This window comes from Pomacea canaliculata, linkage group LG1 (assembly GCF_003073045.1).
Source record: "Pomacea canaliculata isolate SZHN2017 linkage group LG1, ASM307304v1, whole genome shotgun sequence".
Lineage (NCBI taxonomy): Eukaryota > Metazoa > Mollusca > Gastropoda > Architaenioglossa > Ampullariidae > Pomacea > Pomacea canaliculata.
This window is the reverse complement of record NC_037590.1, coordinates 13,439,401-13,463,083: the sequence shown is the minus strand read 5'-3', so window position 1 is coordinate 13,463,083 and position 23,683 is coordinate 13,439,401. Positions and strand designations below refer to the sequence as shown.

At 45.0% G+C, this 23,683-nt stretch overlaps 1 protein-coding gene and 1 non-coding gene across 2 annotated transcripts in view; one reads left to right on the top strand and one right to left on the bottom strand.

The window, feature by feature from the left end:
• Positions 1–16,968, bottom strand: part of LOC112572385 — a 45,488-nt gene extending 28,520 nt beyond the window's left edge. Inside the window, exons 1-2 of the mRNA XM_025252044.1 lie at positions 16,372–16,968; positions 10,295–10,358 (exon numbers count right to left, since the gene is read on the bottom strand). Coding sequence (XP_025107829.1) covers positions 10,295–10,358; positions 16,372–16,427 — 120 coding nt within the window. The 5' untranslated portion in view covers positions 16,428–16,968. The remainder of the gene's footprint in view (positions 1–10,294; positions 10,359–16,371) is intronic.
• Positions 16,969–22,863: 5,895 nt separating this feature from the next.
• Trnal-uag lies at positions 22,864–22,945 on the top strand. Its single transcript has one exon. It is a non-coding gene; the product is annotated as a tRNA-Leu (tRNA).
• Positions 22,946–23,683: the final 738 nt, after the last annotated feature.

Here is a 23,683-nt window from a genome sequence, read left to right as displayed (position 1 = left end):
TCACGAGCACCACGAATGCCCTAGGGCGGGTGTTGCTGTTAACAAACGTTGACTCCCCCTCAACTCTAATGTTTCTTAATGTTTTCACAGTTTCAGTCCTTCTTCCAACTGTAAAAATATAAATTAGCCGACGACTGTAGTAGGACACGACACAGGACTGACTGTTACAAAATTACAAACCTCAGCCTCGAAAGACATGCTTTTGCGTGCTTACATCTCTTATTTATTTCATTTTTATTTTATTAATAGTAATCAATTAAAAGATATCATAATCTTTTTATTTAGTCCGTGACAGAATACAGTTCACCCTAATGAAAGAGGAACCTGATGCGAAAATCAGCAATAGCAATTTAATAGTAGGGGAAGTAATAAGGACTCGTCAAAATTTGACTGTCGAAACAGATTAGCCTCCCTTGAACTGTACTTTTTGTTCGAAGGGAACAGTTTGTGTTGAAGTCATTAAAATTAATCTTTCATTTTCACGTAGAAAATTACTCCGAACTCCTCATCTGATGGTCAAGTCCCTTTTCGCGAGTGTCTGAAGCTGTAAGCGAGGGAGAACCGGTGTAAACGTGTGGTGGATCTGACAACACGAAGTTCTTCTAGCATATATGTTCTAAAAATATTAAATGAAATGACTGCATTAAACGCGTATTTTTTGTATACCAGAGTCATATATCCCTTAAATAGATTTATACAGACCTTTACAATTATTCTGATGCTTTTTTTCATTTCACTCACAGTCATACTTTTTTTTAAAACTAACTTTTCTCAAGATGAAGAAAAATGAGATTAATCAACTAATCAAGCTTTTAGAACTATAACCTAGCTCTGTAGTGTCTACAAAATGTTTTCAAATATATAGGGGTTTTTTGGTTTGCTTGTTTTTTATTTTTGTTTTTTGTTTGTTTTTGTTTTGTTTGTTTGTTTTTTTGTTTTTGTTTTTTGGCCGTATCAGCGTACCTCAACAAATGACCACAAAGGTCAGGCTGCCCGGGTCGCGCTGCTCTCGCTCTGACCTTACCCCTGATGCGCGCGGCTGCAGGCCACTGACACAAGAGACTGGAGAGAGCGGGTGCAGGTGAAACCTCTCATTACCCTCCACAAACACGCAGAAACACGGCAGCGTGCACGGCATACGTTGCATGTTCTGGACTGTTGGCTACAGTGTCGAGACAAGCAGATGGTCCGACCTCTCTCTTTGTTTCTTTAACCTGAGGTGTCAGCACCGATATGTAAGGGAGGCTACACAGCCAAGAGGCGTTTAAATAAAGTCAGTAATCAGCGCTAACCTGTAGGAAAGATTAGTGTCTGGGTTGAAGTTCGAGGTTTGTGTTGGTGTGTTCTCAAACATGCTGTTAAAATCGTATTAGAAATATTCGAAAGTGTGTAAGAGTTAGGTCAGCTTACGGGATGGGAGGTTACAGTGGCCCTCTCTTTCTTTGAGTGCGTGTGAGAGAGAAATGTATAAAGATGCATCGACAAAAATTTTCTGTACCACAAGCTAACATTATTTTCATGGCGTAGACAATCAAATGCTGAGCATTATGATGTGTCCCCGTATCTTGAGAGTCCCAGAGGAACTCAGCTGTCTCCTTCCGCTGTCTTTACCTTCAATGTTAATCAAGACTGAATGGACAGAGAAAAAGAGTTACGTAGCGTTCAATCACAGCTGGGTTCGAACCGGCAACTTTGGTCAAGTGAAGTTCACAAGACCACAAAGCCTTCCTAAAAGACGGTTGCGTGACGTCACATACAACGTTAAGTGTTTTCGGTCCTTCTGTTCGTTTTCCCTCTCTCGTTCACTTCTCTCATTTCCACTGTTTTTCTAGTCGTTAATTACCCCTCTCTCCCGCTAAGGTCCCTTGAAAAAGTTGTCCCAAAAAACTTTGCCACTGCAAAAGGTATCCTTACAAAACAATGTTCTTACAACAGTATGCCCTTACAAAAATAATTACAGCATCCCAAGAAACAATAATCTCACAGCAAACAATAACAAGTAGCCTCTCGATAAACCAGTCAGTAAACTCCAGTTTCAGTCTCCTGATCGCCGCCCACACCTGACACAGGTAGAACGCAGGTAACACTTTGCTCTGCCCAAGAGTGCAGACAACTTTTCTACCTCAACTACGTCTCATCTCGCTGACCTGCTCTCGAGAAGAAAGGTCCCTCTATTTTCCAATTACCTGACAAACCCTTCGGTCCACAAACCCTAATGGCGGCGAGCTCTCCCAGCATTTGCTTGCCGCACTTTGCTCAAAGCCTGAAAGCTGCAGACGATGAAGAAGATGAATCTCGTCGGGCGACCTTTCATCTTTAAGGAGAAGTGCAGTGTGTTTTGGCACTGGAAGCAGCCGATGCTGACTCAGCGCTTGGGTGTCTTTCAAAGGGGAAAAAATAGTTTTGATGTGCCAGAACATTGCCGTTTAAATTATTTTAAATCACGTGATCACGCGTGAAATATAAATTCAATTTGGAGATAGAGGTCGGCACAGGTCACAATATATTCCAACACTTTGTCAGTCAACATAAACTAAGTATATTATTCTGCGTAAAGCAAGAATTATACAGACTTGGAGACAGACTGGCAGCCTGGCAGGATGACAAACAGACAGGCACGCAGACAGGTAGAGAGAGAGACAGGGCGAGGTGAAGAGAGCAAACAGCGAGTTCCTCGTTAACACCTGGCAAACAACTGCAAAGTGACGCACAGGTCACAAACACACCAGGAATTCCTCTCAGACCAGCTCACGTCATAATCGTCTGTCAGAGGTCACAGGTCATAAGCCAACTAGAATTAACGCACATCGTTTAAGTGTTTCGGAGTCTTTACAGCGGTCAGTTATGATTCTCTTTCACGACAGATATATTTGGCTCCTGCTCCGGTCTCTCTATCTCACACAGAGCACAAGAAAAAAAAAAATAAGGTTACCAAAACTGAAAAGCACCTGTCAGCGCCTACGCACCTATCACCTGACATAATGGCGTGCCAGATATTTTACCTGTGACCTTTCAGACAAGGGTTTAAAGTACAGAGCGGGGGGTGCACGAGATCCACATTTTACACGGGAGTACTGTCAGATAAAGCTTCCTCAACTTTGTGTTTCAAACGAAGCTGGGCAATGAGACTAAAAAAAAACGCGATTTCCTTTTTTTTTTTATTTTTCTTTTTTAAGTCGACATGCGTAGTCGCGTTGCCGGAGGCTTGTCTCCCTTGAAGTCTCACCGCCACTAGGTGGCAGACCTGTCGCGTGGAGAAGGCCGACGTAGGCTGGAGCCTCCAAAAACGAGCAATGGCGTCTGCTGTGAGCGCCGGCGACATGCAGCTATAAATAACCTACAATAAAGTAGTTCTGGCGGAAGAGGATTATTAAAATGGCAGCCTCGTCCTAAAGGAAGCTATGAAAGATTAATCTAACCTTACGGTGTCGTGTGCCCAAGTTTTTATTTTTTTTAAAACCCATTATACTGCTGACAATTTTATTTACATTCGCAAAGCTGGTTTCACGTGGTTCCCCGTTGCTTAGTTCTGCGGTTTGAGACACCTTAACCTTGTTAGTGCACTGGACGTAGGAACACGTGGTCGCCAGTGTCAGGTTGGTTTGGAAAGAGAACTAAAACACTTTTCTTCCCGAAGATGATGAGTAGGGTAGCAAGTACGAATTTTGTTTACAACGAAATAGGGACAGCATTAAACAAAGATTAACATTGAATAATTTTTTTAGAGGGAAGCAGGAAAATAAATAAGTAATAGTAAAGTCTAAATGATAAAGTTCAGCACATCTTAGTGCTCCTGCAGCCCTAGCCTCTTCTGTTTAGTATGTTGCTGGTTGGCGAAGACCAACTGGTTTTTTATTTCTAAAGAAAGTCCTTTTGCGGGTTCATAACGATGTGTATTTTTTCCGTCAAACTTTCAAAAGAGCTGCCAGGATATTTGTTTATTGAGCGCAGAAATGTATTATTTCAAAAGACACAAAGGTTAGGGAGTTCTTAGCATACGCAGTCCAGGGTAGTCCCACAATGACTACAACCCAATAGCCATCATTATTCGTCCACTCTATTGTAGTCTGTATTCTATTGTTTTATTGTCTTCTTTGGATCTCGTTACACCAAAGGTCTGTGTTGACAGCGAGGATATAATGACAGTAACATGGCTGCAATAAAAGAACTTGTTTAAGTTCAGTCTTTTTGTTGAATGCATGCAAAATGTGTGTGTGTGTGTGTGCTTGTGTGTTCTTTTAATCTCCACTGAAGCAAATAATCTGTCCATACGGAGTGGGTGTATTAGTTTGCATGAAAGACCTCCGAGAACCGAAGACTACAAAAGGAGCCCCACTGCTTGAAATGCCATTTTGCTTGACGATTAATTCCTTGTCATTGTGCGAGCACACGCCGCCAGTCAGGCACCCGAGTTACTTTTCACCTGGTGGAAAATGTCAAAACTGCTTGAAACGGGTGGAGCGCTACGAGCTTCATTAATTTTTAGCCGCGGGTAACCAGAGACTAGGCAAGAAAGACGACAACCGAATGCTAAATGAGCGCAAATGTGGGACTATGTCTGCTACCACATCCACAACCAACGATCTGGTGGTGTTAAATTTAAGACGAGGCTGATGGGGAGACTCTAATAACAAGCCTATTCTGTAGATTAATTTATTTTTATTTAACCTATGCTGTCATGCATTGTCACTTAAACAGTAAGGATCTGGTCTTTAAACCAGCTTTTCAATGAGAATTATTCAAACACACTGACAAAAAAAAATGCACAGCCAGCTCACCACGCCTCCACGTCCAAAATGACATTAAAGAAGTAAAAAGAAATAAATAAATCTGTTTATTTGTAAGGTGCGATTTTCAACCATTGAGTGCGGACTCAGCGTTTTACATTGACACCCACATTAACAGGACATTGCAAGAGCAGACATTTCAAGCAGGTATCACCTGTACCTTACTATCACAAAGAAAAAGGGTGGCGGCAACCAAAGTACCCTGAAAAAAACACTGACGCTCAATCCAGTGAGCAGGTGTCACATGCAGAAAGAAGAGCATCAGAATCGTGTTCCGAACACACACACATACACACGGTGAACAGTTAATTTTCACTGTCACGGTGAGAAGTGCTTTGGCCACTACGCCTCCAGCGGTCTGTATTTTTCAAAAAAAGCAGGACTTCGGTCAAGTCCTTACTTTCTGCGGGGAAAGAGAAGAACTTGGGAGAACAGCAAATCCAGTTGTACACAGGTACATACTCGAGCCCCTGCCCTCCCCATTTTCTTTCCTACCCATCGCACCCGTACAGCCAAAGACCCTTCATTGGCTGCGTGTACAGGGACAAGCCACATGTCGATAAATTGTCTCCCTTTCCCATCCGTTGTGAGTGGTCAGTATACTGCTTGTCTCCCCTCCTCAATTTTCACTGCTTCCTGTGTCTAAGCTTGGGTTTCAGCAGATGTCCTACAAACCTCCGATGCCGGGATTAGTTTTATCAAAGGCGCGTGATTCTATTCCACGTGTCAGACTGGAAACGTTCGGTCGTCGCTCTTTCTCCTCCGGCCCCAGTATTTGCAATGGTCTCCCTCCGTCGCTCCACACAGCTGTACAGGCCTTCCTATCTGGACATATCTCTTTCGGAAACACCTACTATAACTCGTCCTTCTTATTGTCTTTTCTCTTCCACACTACCGTCTCTACGTTCCTTGTATTGTTCTTGTATTATATGTTCTCTTATTGCTAACCGTGTATGTATGTTGTGCTTGTTTGTACTCGATTGTGACATCTACACCACACGGAATGTTTTTTTTCCTTTGTGACTAAAAATTTCGTGACTAAAAGAATTTGGAAAACATATCCAGAGCGAAAAGCAAACGGCTGTTTCTCGTTCCACAATAGCAAACCTCTTTAACCCAATCAGAGTAGAGGGAGGACCACTTCCACCTCTCAAGTGCAAAAACACAAAAACCTCGGCAAACCCTCCTGAAGCTTTATTATACTCAGCAGGTCGAAAAGTTGCACGCTCATAAAGGGTCACCAACCTCATTGTTGGCAGACAGCTTAGGACATGTCCCTGAAGTGGTGGTTACCACTTTCCTACCAGTAAATACCTGAACTGGAGGCATTCCACAGACCCACACCTGCGCTATCAAACCTTCATGAGGACTCCAAACTTCCAGCTCCTTCAGGTAAACAAAGTGTTTAACGGTTATACGTCCCACCCCTCCCCTCCATTAGCCTTCTAGTCCACATTTTCTCTAGCTGAGGCTGCGCATGAATCATCTGTGTGATGACGATGAAAACTTCGGTGTCTGGAGAAAGACGGATTGCTTTGCCACCACCATCTGCCGCCATGTCTCCCACCACTGGTGCCCTCTGGTGTCACCATCGAGAGACAACAAATGGATGGAGGGAGTTCAGCGCCCGATATGTCCCCACCCGGGGAGGGAGCCGACAGCTGCAGGCATGGACTCCCATAAAGTCGGGGATAAAAGCCACAGCTTCTGACTGTCAGCAACCATTTACTTGAAATGTCGGAATGTTCAGTTGCGCCGAGCGAACCGCTAAAATCTGTTAACCCGCTAAGAGTCAATAATTGTTTTCACCATGGCGACATAAACAAATTAAATATTTGCCCGGAGGATGTCAAGCTTAAGTGTTCGTCTGATATGAATTATTATTCCCTGGAGGTATGAGCTATTTGCGCCTCGTCACTGCTGTAAGGCGATACACGGAGGATCAATCGGGTGGCATGGAGCGAACACACAGTTTGCTTAGAACAGGTTTATCATCTGATGTTCGTCAGTGTGTCAGCGACAGTTGGATATTCACTGATGCACACAGGCAGACATGCTGAGATAAAGAAAATAGAAAACTAATAAATGCAATACAATATTTTAAACCATCACACCGCCAATCAGTACACACACTGTTTGTATACAATTTCCTGTTGCTTGAAAAGCTTGGCTCTTCGACACAGTATTCACTCCCCTTAAATCTACTTGACGTCCGGTCATAAATAAACACTCAAACAGATGGACTAAAATAAAAAAATGGTGAAGGCTAGGAACAGAGGTCATTGTTTGCCTCCAAAGCCACCATATCCTTCTGCTGATGACGGAGAAAGAGGAAGGGGAGAGAACTTAGTTGATCACACAGCAGCAGGCGTGAGGGACGGGGGACAACTGGTTGTAGACGTCGCTTTGAGCAAACAAAGGCTTCTTTTATCTGAAAACCAACTCACTGGGAAAAGAAACATCCTTCACCTTTTTTTTAAAAAGCAGATCTCATGTTTCATTTGTGTAGGCCTCACCCTCCTGAAATACTGTTTAAAATTTTTATTTAGTCGGAGGGTTTCCCCAGGACACAGCGACAACTTTATTATGTCCCCTGTTCTTCTCTCCCCTTCCAAACACTGGCATAGGTACTGGGGTGTGGGTGGGGTGGGACAAAAACAGATATTCACTGTCAGCATGGAGTTTGCTACCCACCCACAAAACTAAGCATCTACCTGTGTCCCTGCAGAATATTGTACCTTGTGCAACTCACCTGTCTATTGAAAGACTATAGTAGAAACATAAGAGAATGTGTGCGTGCGTGTATGTGTGTCTACAGTGAGTGTGTGAGAGAGAGATGGGGTCACAGCAAACTCATTACAGTGTGTAGATTATGTGCGGTTCCCCAAAGGAAACGGAACACCGCTACTCTTGTCTGTGTTCGCACAAAGAAACTCTTGTCGTGTCTGAGAAGATACTCGAAATACACTTGTTCCTTTCGGCCGTTAATCCTCGGCCATTCTCACCCCGCCATTAGCGAGTGGTCTTCCACGGGTGGTGGAGGCCATGAGGCCATAAGCTCTGTTCGGGGACCCAGAGTGAAACGGGTGGGTGCTTGTAGAGACCATGGACTCTCACTGGCGCATACACCCGGCGACAAAGATTACTGGACAACAACGCGCTCCTCGTCTGAGTTAACGCCTGGAGTACATTATGAGTGGAGACGACGACCGAAACCTGCCTTGTCCTTTCTTTTACCCAGGCTAAGGAGAGTGAAACCCTTTCTGCCAATATTTTTTTAAATCCTATTGTTACTGGAAATTTATTGGATGTCCTTGTTCTATCAAGCTGTTTGTGTGTGTCCTGGGGCTCACTGCACTGGCATAAAAAAGAAGATAAAATGAGATATTTAAAAAACGAGGAAAGAAGTTTTTGCTCCTATTTTTCTTTCATAATGACAGTAAGATCACTTCTCTGATGAGTGATAGTGCTGATGAAAACAATTCACTGAATTTATTCAGAAGTTGTTAATGAATGGTGAGACTTAGAAGCCATCGTAATCTGTAACAGGATGCTGAGTGACAAACATCCCTGAAGCATTCAGCAAAGTGAGCGACTCCAGTTACTTCATTAACAGAGGTCGTAAATTACTCCGCACAGATCCCTGCTGGTCTGTGTACCAGAAAGTAGGCTCGTTCTCCAGTTTCTTCGTTAACCACCGACTATAAATTGGTCTCAATTTTATTTTCTTTCTCCAGCCCTACGTGTCCATACCAAGGACATATTTATTATCCCTCTATAAACCTTCTGTTTCTCCTCTTTTTCACCTTCGCCAATATGGTTAGGAAGAGCCTGCGGTCAGCAATCGTAGTCCGACATCAGAGATGGTAGCCACCCATTTGCTCGGCATGAACACAAGGACGAGGACAAACAAGTGGAGTTGATGTTGGGTCAGCTCTCCGTCTACTCAGTGCACCTTCAGTACACTCAGTGACTCACAGTCCAACAGACCCTGCGGTGACTAACAAGTTGCGCATGCGCATGTGTGTGTGTGATTCACCTGTTAATGTTGTCTCGATCGTTCAAACTTTCTTTCTCGCGCGCATTAGGCTGATGGCAAAGTGACAACAACTGCTTAGCCACTCGACAGAAGACTCTGCAGGTCCTCCTCCTCCCACAGACGAAAGACCAAACACATTGTCCGCCTCGCTAATTAATTTCTCAACACTCAAGCTCGCGGCAATGCTTTGATTTCAAACGCACCACCTTAATGGAGACAAGGAGACCTGGAGGGGTTTGTCAACACTCTCCTCCTTCTTACAGATGCCGCTTCTTGCCCAGGTCCCTCTCATTGTTCCTGTCTTCAGGGTCGTCTGGTCGGTCACCCGGTGCCTGACTTTCTTTGTTGCACCGAGCTGCTTGATGTGGTGATAGCTATACAATATATAATTAAACCTTAAAGGCCTAGTGGAGAATATATTTTTTCTAATGAAGACAAAGCTCAGTGTCAGTTACTATATCATCAGGTCTGAGTGAATACATCCCCTCTTTCATTTTCTACTCGAGTTACACGCCTACACAGAATAAGGTTTCAACAGTAATGTCCCTGTACACAGAATCATCTCATTAACATAATTTATAGTCACAGCTCTCCCATTGGCTGAGGTCTTGACAAAGCAAAAACCATCCACGTACAATTCTGATATCTGAATTGTTTTGTTGTTTTTAACTACTTTCAGTTATTTTAAAATTTTATTGAAGGGTTCATGCTTTCAACAATGGACATATTAATAATGTGTAAACAATATCATAAAAATAATGCAAAAGTATTGACTATTTAAAGTTACAAATAACAAAGCTGCTACCATCTCAATAAATAACCCCGTATGTCACTTTATTCGCCAATTTTTTTTTTTCGACTCCCTTTCCATGCCATAGAGATGGGCGAAATACGAACCGAACTTTTAAATTATCCAAGAGCACGAAATCCATTCTTTGCTGATCGGCTTTTACAAACGAACCTCATGCAGCCTAAACCAGACCGGAAATGATCGCCAGATGGCGCCAAAGCTTTCCGCTTGAGGTGAGCAGATCATCAACTGCGCAAGCCTGACTCGCCCGCCTTAAAGAAGAGGTCAGACGGTTTAGTGGAGGGACAAGCACGATCCAGATAATGACAGAATGAACTGGGGGAGTGGTCTCACCCAGAGTTGTCTGACCCTCAACACCTGTAGGATCGCGGTGCAGGGGCTGGGCGAGGCTGGGCTTATCTACAGTCGCCCAGACTCAGCCTCCCTATCGCCTGAATTGCAGGAACAAACTGCGCGGCTTAGCCTCGGCAGATAACGATGTCGAGGCTGGAAATGATGAAGTAACCAGCTGAAGGAGGTATTCTGTCGGTCCTGTAATGTTCAGGTGAGAGAAGTGGGGGGTAAACTACTCACCACAGATTGTTACTAGTGAACAACTCACAATATATTTTTACTACTAAACTACTCACCACAGATTGTTACTACTAAACTACTCACCACAGGCCACTTGCGTCCATCGTACACCTCCACCACTCTACCTCGTTGTTCTCGGACGCTGTACCTGTGACACACACATACAGAGTAAACGGACATGCAGACAGGCACGCAAACAAAAGATCATCAGATTATTCACTTAGAGTAAAGCCATGGGAACAAGTATGCAAATTCTGTCAGCCAAAGCAAACACGAGCACACGAACACACACATATATTTACTTGAAGATACACGCACGTGTAAACGAAATTGTAAACGAGATTGTTTAAATGATTTAAAAAATTCACATTCATTTTCTGTAATCTATATATATATACACACGTGTATATAATGTTATTCTCTCTTTAATTAACGTTTGTCTTTTTTTTTCTCTCTTTCAATCTCTCTGTCTTTTTCCTTCCATTCTGCCCCTCTCTCTATCTATAACTTCTGTCACAAGACCAGGTGCTTCTGTGGGTCTGTGTGTTAGTCATCGAGGTCACGTGTTTACGTAGTCAGGTCACCACACAGCCACTTCAAAGACCTCGGCTTCATCCATGTGTACAGACACATCAAGATAAGAAACCAGCCACACGGAACCTGAATTTTGTCACTCTCATTATCAGACACACAGCTACCCCCCAGGTAATCAAACACAGTGTTTGCAAGGACTAGCAATATCCTCCCCTCCCCTCCCCTCCCCGCCACAGCTGGCTCCGTAATACCGGTAATTGCGCCAATCTATCGGGTACAGACTGAGTCGCAACCTGTTTACCAGGTAAACATCGCGGGCTTTGGCCTTCACAGTGGTCTACCCTTCACAGTGCCAAGTACAGGTAATATTAATATTTCTCTATATATATATATCTGGGATATGGGTATGTTGCAATGGGTCTTGCCCTGCGTTGGGTGTCGGGTGCGGGGTACATTCTAGAGATTATAAGGACAAGAGTTGTTGTTTCAAACAGAATACAAATACCTGCAGTTGGCCGGAACATTTCTAAAGATTGTGTCAATAAGATCTCTTCTATCTTTATTTATATTCCATTATCATCTGTTTTAATGTAAGCTCCAGATTGTGTCACAATTTGTCTTCATTACACCCAGGGACAGAGACCGGGAACATTACTTGGTGTAAAGTGTCCTTTTTCGTTTTACGTTGGTTCAAAGGTCATAGCTTTGACCAAAAGAAGAGAAAGGTTCTTTGGAGTATATACCGAGTTCCAGTGTCTATACTTGTTTGCTCGAAACCTTTTTTCCGGTTCTTCTGATCGAATCTTGGCTTCCAGAATAAAAGCATAAACTGTTGCGTGACCACTACCTCCCCCTCCTTCCCAGAACACCTCCCTCACACGCAAAAAAATAAAAAGGACAAAGAGAATGATTGCCTTAGTGGACCCAGAAATCCTCTCTCCTCCGTAACATCACAATACCTTTTTCGTTCAATGAGAACGCTCTCACCCGTGAACCTGCATCAGTAATGTATTAATGGACGTGAGCAGATCAACAGTCGACCCTTTTGGTCTAATTACACTTAGCGAGTACCCACCCCCCAACTTTCCCCTCCTCTCCCATCACTCATTCTACTCATCCTGGGCAAAGGGCCAAGTGACACGAAACGTCCATCGTCGTCTGATTGCATGTCGTCCATCTAGTCGTCGGACAGTCACTGTCTCTTCAATCATCACAATGGCCCCTCGTGTCCTCTCCACTCGGCGCACCGTAGCCGAACCCCCAGTTGTGCAAAATCTCGCGAGACTGGCGAAAGTGGAGTTGGCGAGGTATTGACCCGAGCACGTGAAGCGTGCAGGCTTTTGGAGATCAGCTTTCTTAGCTCCTCGTCCATCGTCTGTTTGCCTTTCGTATTTATCCCCCATGGTCGCTGCTCTCCTCTCCACCCCTTGAGGGATCGTCCCGGTACTTCAGCGCTTCCCATCCACTTCCAATCCTCGGCCGCAACCACTTTATCTATGACAGCTGGAGATTGTCAGAAGTGGAGACGTAATGGGAGATGTCAACATTTTCGGTTTAATTTAATCCTTTGCTGCAGCTGTTCAAAAACACACGTGAAAGCTTGATTAACATCTCTGCATATATCGGATCCATTGCTTCTCGTAAGGAACTTCTTGCGCCCAGCCATCAGTCCCTATGGAAGTACATCCGTTACATAACTGACGGTTTGATTTATTTGTACTATGAGTCAGAACTAGACTCCACTGGCGCACCCTTCTGTCACAGACCCTCTGACCTTTGACCCACCGTACTGACTGAACATGAGTGACACTACGTCGGACATGGCAAGAGGTCAGCAATATGGACATGTATAGGTGGATTGCTGTCTGTCTGCCAAGACCATCGCTTAGTCTCTTGCGAAGTTCTAGTCTCGGCGAGCCTTAACAAAGAATGTGACTAAACCGGAAGCTTTGTAGTCTTTTGCCTCGTTTTAGGGAAAAAAATCGTCTGCCAGCAGTCCAGTAATACAAGTTCCTGGTACTGCCATGTTTCAGTACGTGCTCCTTCGATTCCTGTTGACACTGACCCTCCCCAACCCCCTTCCTTTGTGAATAACGAACAAGTGGACTGTGAGTAGTGAGACAGGCACGCGCACATGCAAACTACTGCAACAGCACAAAGCCAGTGGCTTCTCGTGAAAACCTCGCTAAGGACGCAGTCATCAAATGACATTATTAACATGTCACCGTCGCGATCTAACCTTCCACCCAGATCCTTCTGGTAAAAAGTTTATTTATAGCAACAAAGGCACTACGTCAGTGTCACCCGTCATGCACCTGTCTGCTCCAGCTCCTTCCACGCTCGCGGTAGCTCCGTGTACAGTCGAGGTCCATGTTAATCGTCGCCATTTTTCGTTACCATATATAAAAATAAAAATAATGGCGAGAATGAATCTGTCAGCATTTAACTCCTAAACCCAACGGTGCGAGGAGAAACTGAACGGGAGTGTTCTCCATTTCAGACTCCGTGGTTTCTCGCGTGACTTGGTTGACATTTCGAGACAGGTCCATTGTGCCGATGAACTGGCGAGTCCCGTTGAACTCACTGCATGTGGATGTAATAAAATAAAAAGAGAGAAGCAATGGCATGGCAGGAGCCTAATGCTTGGCGAACGTTGTGTCGACTGGCGGCTTTGGCGAACGTCTGCCGTGAATCACGGTGACTCTGCGGGAATGTTTGAGGTGAGGGCTGAGTCAGTCTTTGCTGTCAGAAGACTTTTTATTTAGAGGCTCTGTGTTAAACAGTTACAGTTAAGGGTGGTTAGTACCTAAAGGTCGTATAAGCGAGATCCGGAACTATCTGGTCACGACTGTGAAGATAAAAGCGCATGCGCGCACGTTACCTTCCTTTCTCAACGTTCCCACCAACAACATCCCTCTCCCCCAAAAAAAGTCTATTCAAATGTTTCAGGAATATCTTATTAAAATTCAGAACAACCTCGAGTCTGTTTTGCTGCGAGATAATTCCCTCAACAGCGCCTCGTGTTCCTTGATCTCCTTATTGACTGCCACAGAACAGGACGACTTTACATATTCACGACAACAGCTAGAGATGACACAAACAGCACTCACCTATCATAACAATCCTCTATAAAGTGCAGTGAAAAAGATGTCAGAGTTCACAACCATATATAACAAATAATTGCAATTAGTACTATCACTTGATGGTTCCAATTCGATGCTGAATCTCTTCGTCTGAATCAGGTCACGTGACATTTTAATGTCTGCTATATACTCTCATAGTCTCAGTTGATTTCTGAACTTTAAATCAGATGGTCAATTAAGTAAAACAGTCATTAAAATAATGTGCCTAAGTTTTACAGGTTCTTTCTCGTCTCTCCTCAAAATATTGACAAGTTGAGCTGCACTTTTTGATTATGTTACATTAGTGTTCAAAAAGAGCTTAAATTGATTCTAAGACAGCCTCCGATATCCCAGCAGAGGAACTTGGCTCGTTCCATTGTAGGATGACACACAAGCTGACAAATTAAATTACTAGCAAGTGTCGAGCAGATTTCACAGCCTCGCCACACGACACCTCTCGTCCCTTTGAAGCAAGAGAATTAACAACAGCAAAGTCTAACAAAAGTATAAAGTGTAAGAAGAAGAAGTAGAAGAAGAAAGATGTAATATTTCAGCACACATTTCCTGGTCACGAGGTCTTTTATTCGCTAGTATAGTTCTTTCGTCTTCTTTTTGTTGTTTTCTTCAAAAGACTGAAATGACTTTTAGCTAAATGTGGTTGCAATCATTGATGCCTTTTCACGTCTGCAGTCACTCACTATTCAGAAGCTTACATTCACATGCATGTGTTTCAAATATTTTCAAGTTGATCACGTTTCCACTTTGCGCCTCTTATCACCAAGGTGTCAGAACTTCATGGGATCGCCTCCATCAGCAAGGTAAAGGATCCAGGATGAGAGAACGTCTGCACGTGCCAACCGTTTTTATTCTATCAGACATAACTTTCTCACAGACCCAGACTATTTTTGAAAGAAAATGTTGGCATTACATAGATAGGAGTCTTCCGCGGATACCTGACTCTCACCTTATCGCCATTTCCGCCGAGGGTTTTGTCAGACCTCGTCTACCTGCTGCGAGATATCTGCCGAGCGCTTAGCGAGAAATCAGTCATGTCTGAGAGTCTGTTCTTTGCCAGGTGCAAATGACGGCATAATTCGCTACCTGCCCTCGTCCCTTGGAAACTGGTGCTTGAATTTATATGCGAACCCGGAACGAGCAAATACCTCCATAGTTCTGAGGTGGGTGGTAAGGCATGGGGATCCGTACTCTTGGATTATCGTCGTCCTAACGGGTCCTGACGGCAGGACGTCTGTCACAGTCACTCAACGGTTCGTCTGACTGAGGTGGGGGGATACAGGGTGGGTGGATGGGGTGAGTGGGTTACAAAGTCACAGCTTGATAAAGGAAGCCGTTGCCACTTCACTGAGCTTATTCACATGTGGTTTGTTTGCACACCTGTTTTTACCTGTCGTCGTAACGTGCAACTGTAACATGCTGGCTGTTGTCTGGTGCAATCGTAAGGTGACAGATTCTTTCTTTAAGCCTGCGATCAGCAGCTGACCGTGTGAACAGTTGGCTGAGGTATCGAGGGTCATGACAGTGTGGTGGGCAAAGAGATTTTATTAATTTTATCAGTAGCTGTTTATCAGTATTCTAACCTTAATTAGTGACTGAAGGTTCTTTAGAGCCGGATCCGTGCCACCGAGTACACGTAGGTCTTCAAAACACCTGTCTATACCTGTCGGCATAGGTGTGTCTAGTAATTTCCTAAAGAGACTGTTTTCCATTGCTCGAATTACTTCACCACATGCTGTTCAGGTCAAATGGAAAATGAAATCGCAAATAAACACTCAACAACGCTCGACTCCTAGAATGTCCTGTTATGTGTTGTAGATCCTCATACGTGAGAAACAAGATTTTCCCACGGAATGAAGATTATTTTTCAAGCGCTCGACGGCAAACGCCCTCCGACATCCTCAGTCTCGCGCCAATATTAAGAGGAGCAACCTAACTGAGATCATCAGCAAATGTTTACAAATGCCTGCAAAGTTTGCAGCTGAGGTAACAATTAAATGGCAGCAAACAAGCTGGCAATGAGAGCGACCATGTGTTTTGACAGAGCCGGTCATGACCACAGTGACAGCTAAAGAAGTGTCTTTAAAAGCAAATCACGGAACTAAGATAACATCTAATGATAGCTGACTGTAATATCAGTTTGTTTTGTTGATTACTTGTTTTAAACGTTATCTTGAATATACAGGTACATCTGCTAATAGTGCTCTAGACACAGTGGACCACTTACACTCACTGCCAATTTCAGCTCTGTGTGTGTTACAATCGCTTGTACATGTACGTGGCACGAACATGAGAGATAGAGAAATAAAAAATGTTTCCAAACATCAATGCGACCCAATCGCAACCTCGGTGACCTAACGATCAGCTTATCAAACTTCAGACTGCAACAGGTTGTGGCTACAAGGACCGCAGCTGGGAAACAGTTTAAACTCGCATGGGAGGCCAAGCACACATTTCAGATGGTCATCTGGACAGACATCATATACTTACATCTCTCTTGTCCTCGACGTCGTCGCCAGCTGACTACACGACCCGTATGCCCTCATCGTCTCCGCTGATGAGTATCCTCTCTTGACGACCTCTCTGACTGGCTCCTCTCAGATATCCACTTCCGGTGAGCGAAACACTTATCGTTGCTGCAACATCCTCAACAAACAACGAGGTTGACTGGCCACTCTTGTAGCGGTTCCACCCTCCTGGGGTTATAATGTCAAGGGTTGCAGGGTCGGGGGAGGGAGAGAGAGAAGTACTGCGAGAACTCCACGCTCGCCGAGCAGGTCCGTTGAAGTCTCGCGCAGCACGAGATCAAGGGTGCAGATCAAACACTCCGGGTATCGGCTGTGTGCGAAACCTGGGCGGTGGCATGCATGAATGGCTTTCCTATGCAGATCCAGGGGCAATGGCGCGACGACAAGGTGCGAATCGATAGCAGTGGTCCCGTGTCCTCTCACACAGGTATCTGCTTTCTGTCGTCATTTGCAGGGCCACCAACGACACTCGACAGGTCCCAACGACGATTGTTGATTATTCCACAACTTTGATGGTCAGTGCAGAAAACTGACTTAAGAAACCTCGTGTCTTCGACCACACAAGGATGGCTCATCTTTCGAACGGATGAAAGATTTTAAATAAATAGTCTGGTTTGCAGCTCCTTCTAGAAATATCAAATCCCTTGATTTTGTCAGAATAAATCGTTCTTGTGTTGTAATTCCAACAATTTTCGGGCAAAACATTTCGTTTCCATGACGACAGGTTGGCAGGTTATCATGAGTTTAAGAGGGGTTGATGTGTATCACAAAGAACCAACAGACTCTGTAATCGTCTGTAAAGTGTCATCCTTTCTTCCGCTTATCAGCTGGGAGAGATGGAACAGATAAAAACAGACAGCCTGGTTCAAATCCCTCGACAAATCTTCTTCGTCAAGTGTGCGCAGGACCTCAAGCCTAACTAGTTAAGCAATCGTGGTGGATACCGGGGTATGTCCCGGTATCTGTTGCCAGATGGTACTAACGGTACCAACCCACCCGTCTGACTGAGCGCAGTGTGAAGTACCCGCACTCCACCAACGGCTTGGCGCACTGGAGGCTGAGCTCGCTCTAACTATCGACCTCCATTAACTGTTTCTGGCTGAATGCTCACGAGGGTGGGTGGGGACAACTAGAGGGAGAGGGGAGGGAAAAAAGAGGGAGCAGATTTCAAAAGCAGACAACTTTCCTAGAGAAGCTACACATCTGGTACTCAATTAGTGTCAATTAATTTTTGAGATGAAGTGTGAGCTAATAACGATCTCCTGGAAAATTACTTTGACGAGGCACAATGCACAAGGTAATCTTGTATACTGTATCCTGCAATTACTCATTGATCGCCATGTTGCATGCACCTTACATCTGTAAAAGCTTCACAAAGTTACAGCACTCTCATCACAGTCTGTGAAACATTTTTAGTTTAAATCCACGAAGCAGGTGACATGTCTCCAGACTAACACCACCGATGTAGTGTTTAAACCAGTGGACGATGGTCGGAATATTGCTCCCAGGTGAGACGATCTGAACCGCTAACACCCAACGAGCGGTACCCGATGTTTTCTGGGATCTCGGAGAAGATCGTCTGTCCAGGGTTCTTCTAGGTCCCGACTGATCTTTATCCTCCCTTGCTGCCCCTGCAAGTGATCTGAGGGAGTTCACGACCTGGTGTTCTGGGGTCTGTCGGCACTGCTCCTCAATTCAGCAACAAAGCGTATTTATTCCAGCCCGCCAGACCTCCGAGGTCAGGTCTGTCTCACACACACTCTCTGTCTCTGTATCCTTCAGGTTAGCCCTCCAAGTCTCGCCCCCGGCCCACAGTAACCTGGTGTTTACCCACCCACCTTTATTTTGGCCGTATCACCAGTCCCCCCTACTACCCACTACAACCCCACCCTCCAGATCTTGTCGGTGGCCGGGATGAAGGTAAATATTGTTCTTCCAACCTTCCTTTCTTGATGTGTCGCTGTTGTAGGTTGCTGGGGAGGTGTGCGTGCCACGTGAGATACTGACTGAAATCACATCCACACACATCAGCAGCAGCTATGGAAAGTTCCAGGAGCTCTCATCTTCATTTAAAATTCGGAAACAACGCACAGGTTGATTTAGCGAGCGTTCACACATTTTAACTCCAGGAAAAGAAAATTCCAGCACATAACCGAAAAACATTTAAAAGAAATATTACGACTTCATTTCAGCTTCTGGCACCAGGATGTTTGGACAAGCAGCTCACAGGCGACTGTCGTTGGTGATGTGATTCTCTCGTATCCTGTCTCCGTGGCTGGACGGTCAGCAAGGACGGTTGGCACTTTCCAGGTGTTGCTCACGTTCACACACCAATTAGTTCAGGGTTTCTCCCACTCTCCTATCTCCTGTCAGTCTCCTAGCACAGCCTGACGACAGGCGAGGAAGGAGGTTTGTTCGCGGCCGACCACATGGCGACGCTGGCAGATGCGGTCAGATAGGTTCGCGCCACGACTGTGAGCCTGCGCGATGAGAGATAGTACCTACACGACCACCTCCACCACACGACCTCCACCACCACCACACCACTACGACGACTGCGGGCCGGCTGGCCGTCTGTGTGTCGGGCTCACAGCCACACGAGCGCGCGGCGCAGTGGGAGGGACGGGGGAGCTAGGTGATGGGTGGGGGAGTGTATGGGTGAGCTGGGTGGGCAAGGCACAGACGCTGGCACAGGTAACCTCTCGACAAGGTGTCACTGAGCTTACGGCTGGGCGGGACGGGATTGCCCGCCAAACTGCAGTGCGCGCGCGTGTTTGTGTATATATAAATATGTGTGCGGTTGTGCAGATGGATGAGCGTGCGCGTTTGTGTGTATATGTGTGCGTGTATGCGGGTGTACGAGTTATTTGTGTGAGGTTCTGTCGTTGTTTTGTTAGTGTGTGACAGAAATAGAAAGTAGACTGCAGGTATGGTATCAGGTGTGCACCTCGGTCACTGATACACTTCTGTCATGATCTAGCGTATCACAAACGTGGGAGGCGGTCACGTGTGCTGGGTGGGTCGGTGGGAAGGGGGATCGTGTTGTCGGGGAGCCTTCTACCTGTCGCCAGCTGTCTACAGTTTCTGGCGCACTTATTCATACCAACAATACTTCCCTGCACCGGGGTCACGAGCAAACACAAATACATATTATCAAGCCATCTGTAGTCTCCCTCCTCCTCACCCACTTCTCTGATGTTAGCTGCTCTCATTTTCATTGCACCACCCACTAAGTTTTAGAATTTCCTTTGCATCTACGACTGGACTTCTTTCACGCACATTGCATCAGAACTTACAACCTCCTGAAGATCCATCGTGCCGAAGACAATGCTGACTGAGCAAAAAAGAAATGGCCTTTTATATGTATCCTGTCGTCACCTGCTGCTTTGTAAATCTCTCCTGCTCCTTGATCTTGACCTTTGAATACGTGCCCTCGACGAGAAAAGAAAGTCTCTGTCCCGACAGATGGAGCGGCTTGGGTGGACGCGAGGCGAGGATCACGGGTGTGGCCGGGTGCGAGTAGGAACAACGTACAGGTGAGTGAGCACATTAGTGTTCATGCTCTCATTCTTTCTTTCAATCTACAGACTATTGGTTCACATAGTTTTTTTAAAATATATTTTAATGTAAACCTGTGGACTGCCTGCTGCACAGTGTCTTCTCTGTGTGGTGAAGAGCAAGGCCACCTAAAGAGCCTTTGTCGGCCATGGTAAACCCCTAAACTAGTTTATGTGTGCTGGTTTCAAGGCGATTCTCTGTGCCCCCTTTAACGTTAATCCATAAAATAAATGTAAAATAAACATAAGATATACAGTGGACACATAAACTCTGCTGTAAGCTTTTGTAAAGAAAGAAAGAAAGTGTGTGAGAAAAGTAGGGAAAGAAGATCAGAGAAAAGGCTTTAATGATAAATGGCCGATAAAACTTTCATACATCACTACTTAGACTAAGAAAAGTTTTCCGAATGAACCCTGGCGACTTCTTGAATATGATCACATCTCATTAGAAGTTGCTTTGAACGACCACGGCATTGGAACAATCTCACAGGAAACAACAACCCTGTCCGCCATGTCCTCCCGACGAAACCTTGGACAAAGAGAAGGACCTCAAGCTGGTGTTGACTGCTTCTTGCTCTGTATTGCAGGTAGCCGCGAATGGTCAGTTGTTAACATTTTAGCACTAAGGATGTTCACACCATAGATCATTCATTTTAAAGGCATAGATCACTGATTTTTTTTCAGTTGAAACCAGGAAGTTTTACCTTGTCACGCTCTTCGTGGCCCCAACACCTGTACGCCGCAGGTGCAAACCAGGTCTTGCTTAAACGTTTAAAGGGCTAGTGGGATGTAAATGCATTCTCCTAATGATTGGATAGCTTTCAGTGCAACATACTCACTCCCAAAATCTGGGTGAATGCTCTTCCGTTCTCGCGATATACGTATACTTTTCAGTGGCGTAGAAACCAGGGGGCAAGGTGGACAGCCGCCCCCCTCAAAAACAAAAAAAAAATTATTAAGGGGACAAGAATGTGAACATCGTTTACCATCAGCATGGAAAAAGAAGTTTGAGTCCCATTCGCACTTTAAAGAGAAGTACTCACATATAAGGCCTCCTCATCTCCCAGTCTTCACGAGCTTGATGCTGAAGATTTGTGACCCGGAAACCCTGACCTTTTCCTTTTGGCACACAGACAAAACAGTCTAATGTAAAACTTCTGTCTCGATCTTTCTCTTGACCAAGACAGATAAAGAAGATGAATGGTGGTTACATTTGGGGCTGTTGTTGCTAAGGGCTGTCTAACGATTTCTCCAAATCTCTTGATAGCTTTAATGTTTCTCTACATACTCCTACGATATTTTTTTTTTAGTCGGGGCACAAATTTTTTTCACAAAAAAGATCACAAGACAAAGTTTGAAGGAACCCTAGAAAAACGTTTTTGTGAACTTCTTTGAGGTTCATGATTCGTAGGAGCTTTAAAAAATAAGTATAATATGTTTGTGTGGTATATGTATGTGCACGCGTGTGTGTGTATGTTTCAAACATACCCAGAAATCAAGCCACACAAAATGATAAACATTATATCCTTTTTCAGGCACTCTTGGCCAGAATGAGAATGGTGAGCGGCACTGAAGAACACCAACGACTGATTGTTTAGGCTGGAAGGAGAGGTTTGCAGACCGTAAAAGAAAACATCGAGAACTCGCATCTCAAGAAATGCGTGGGACTAAGGCTGACTTTTAACAACATACCAGCAAACGGCAAACACACGAAGCAAAATAAACTTCCTGGGCACCAACTGTCCACAGCACACACGTCTGTCCACTCAAGCGAGCACGCACTCACATACACAGCGAGGGAGGCATTCCACCTTCAACAAGGGAGGGAAAGTCACAACCAAAGTCTGGGATTACAACACACGATGGCAGTGACAGTGACAATGGTAGCCAGTGACAAGAGTGACAGCTGGACTGTCTATTAGCCTCGTTTTCATTGCAGAGAACAGTCAGCTTAATTAACCTTAGAAATAAAAGGACTTGCTGTAGGTGTGACAATATCCCGCCCCGACTATGTCTCGGGTTTGTACAAAATGTCAGACACAGAGATACCGCTCTCAAGTACGTAACAAGCTGATATAAATGTTTACTTCTTTTGTCTTGGCCTTTGAACGGGAAGTATTTAAGTTAAAAGCACGCTCACGCATGCGCACCAGCACCTGTTAACGTCTTTTCCGCAGGCTGGCCAACGGAAGTTACTGCAAGAGGGAGCGGCAACCACTGTCTTTGATGTCTGGCTCTTGAAATTCAATCTCGACATCAGGGGGGAAACGTGGGGCAGGTGCAATCACCACCTCTCTGCTCCCTCCTCCACACCGCCACTCTCAGGTCTCACCCGCGCGCTAACCTCAGCCCCAAGACGACCCTTGGGCTTGACCTCGGCGACAGGTAAAAGGGTGGGAGAAGAGCAAACACAAGGTGAACAGCGTATCCTAACCCTGCTACAAACAGGCTCCTCCTTTAACCTCCCTCCGTGCTCCTGCTCGTAACCCACCACCACCACCACCAACACCACGACTACCACCCATGTCACAGAGGCCGCGGTAAAGAGTTAGAGATGTCTACCGAACAAGACTGAGTTCCTAATTTAAAGCAGGTAAACAGGTACAGTGTAATATGAACATTATCGACTAACGTATAGGTTTACTGGGTCACAGCTGTGGTAGATGTAGAGTACAAGGAGGACACTGGATACTGCACCAATTATACAGTTGATATGCGAGAATGAGAGATGCAGACTGACTCGGTCAAGCAGCCATCTTTCTCCTCTCCTCTGCATTGGTGCTCCTTTAGCAGCATTTAGTTTTCAAAGGGGTGGAATAGGTACAGGGTATACTGAACTGGTGTAGATTATCACTGCGATGTTCCCTTATGCATTTATCACCGCAAAATCACGCACAGGTAGCGTGGCCGAGCGGTCTAAGGCGCTGGTTTTAGGCACCAGTCTCCTCGGAGGCGTGGGTTCGAATCCCACCGCTGCCAGTGTATTTTTTGCACGTATTGTAATAACAGTAAGTGGTTATTGCATACGCTTACATATAAACGAAGCCCCGGTTCGAAGCTTGCAGGGTTTGTGGCTAGAAAGTTTCCCTTATCAAAATGCTAATTACAGGAATCATTTTTCCTGTCTCTCTAATTATTTATTTGCAAGAACGCGCCTATGTGCAAGAACAAATATTTAAAAGCTCTCAGCTGTAGTCCTGACATCTTCATCCTTGTGAGAGACGGAAGAGAATTTCCTTTTGCATTCATTCAGTCACGTTCAGTTCGTTGACATATCTTGGGCCGACCTCAACCTGTACGATAAACTACAAAAACATAGTCTGTGGGTACACCGGGTACACCGGGTATAGCTGATCGTCCTGCGTGCTGGTGTGACGTCGTAGGTTTAGTGCATGTCAAATTTCAGTGTCACGTGGTAGACTAGTTGTTCATCTAACACTGTGTCACGTGACAGAAGATAGATATATGTACTTCAAGGTAGCGTGAATCACGCTTGACTCACCAAATCTTTATCAGGTGTCGCATGCAAACCATCCGTTGAGCATATGAAATGCACGTACAGGTGTGACAACAGCGTGAAGTTGTGGCGACAGTTGTTGAAGTCGCAAAACTTGAAAACTTGCCATCTGATGACAGTTACTGCACATTACCTGTTGTTGTTGTTGTTGTTGTTGTTGTTGTTGTTCTCGCCACAGAAGTTGCAGAAGGATAAAGTGT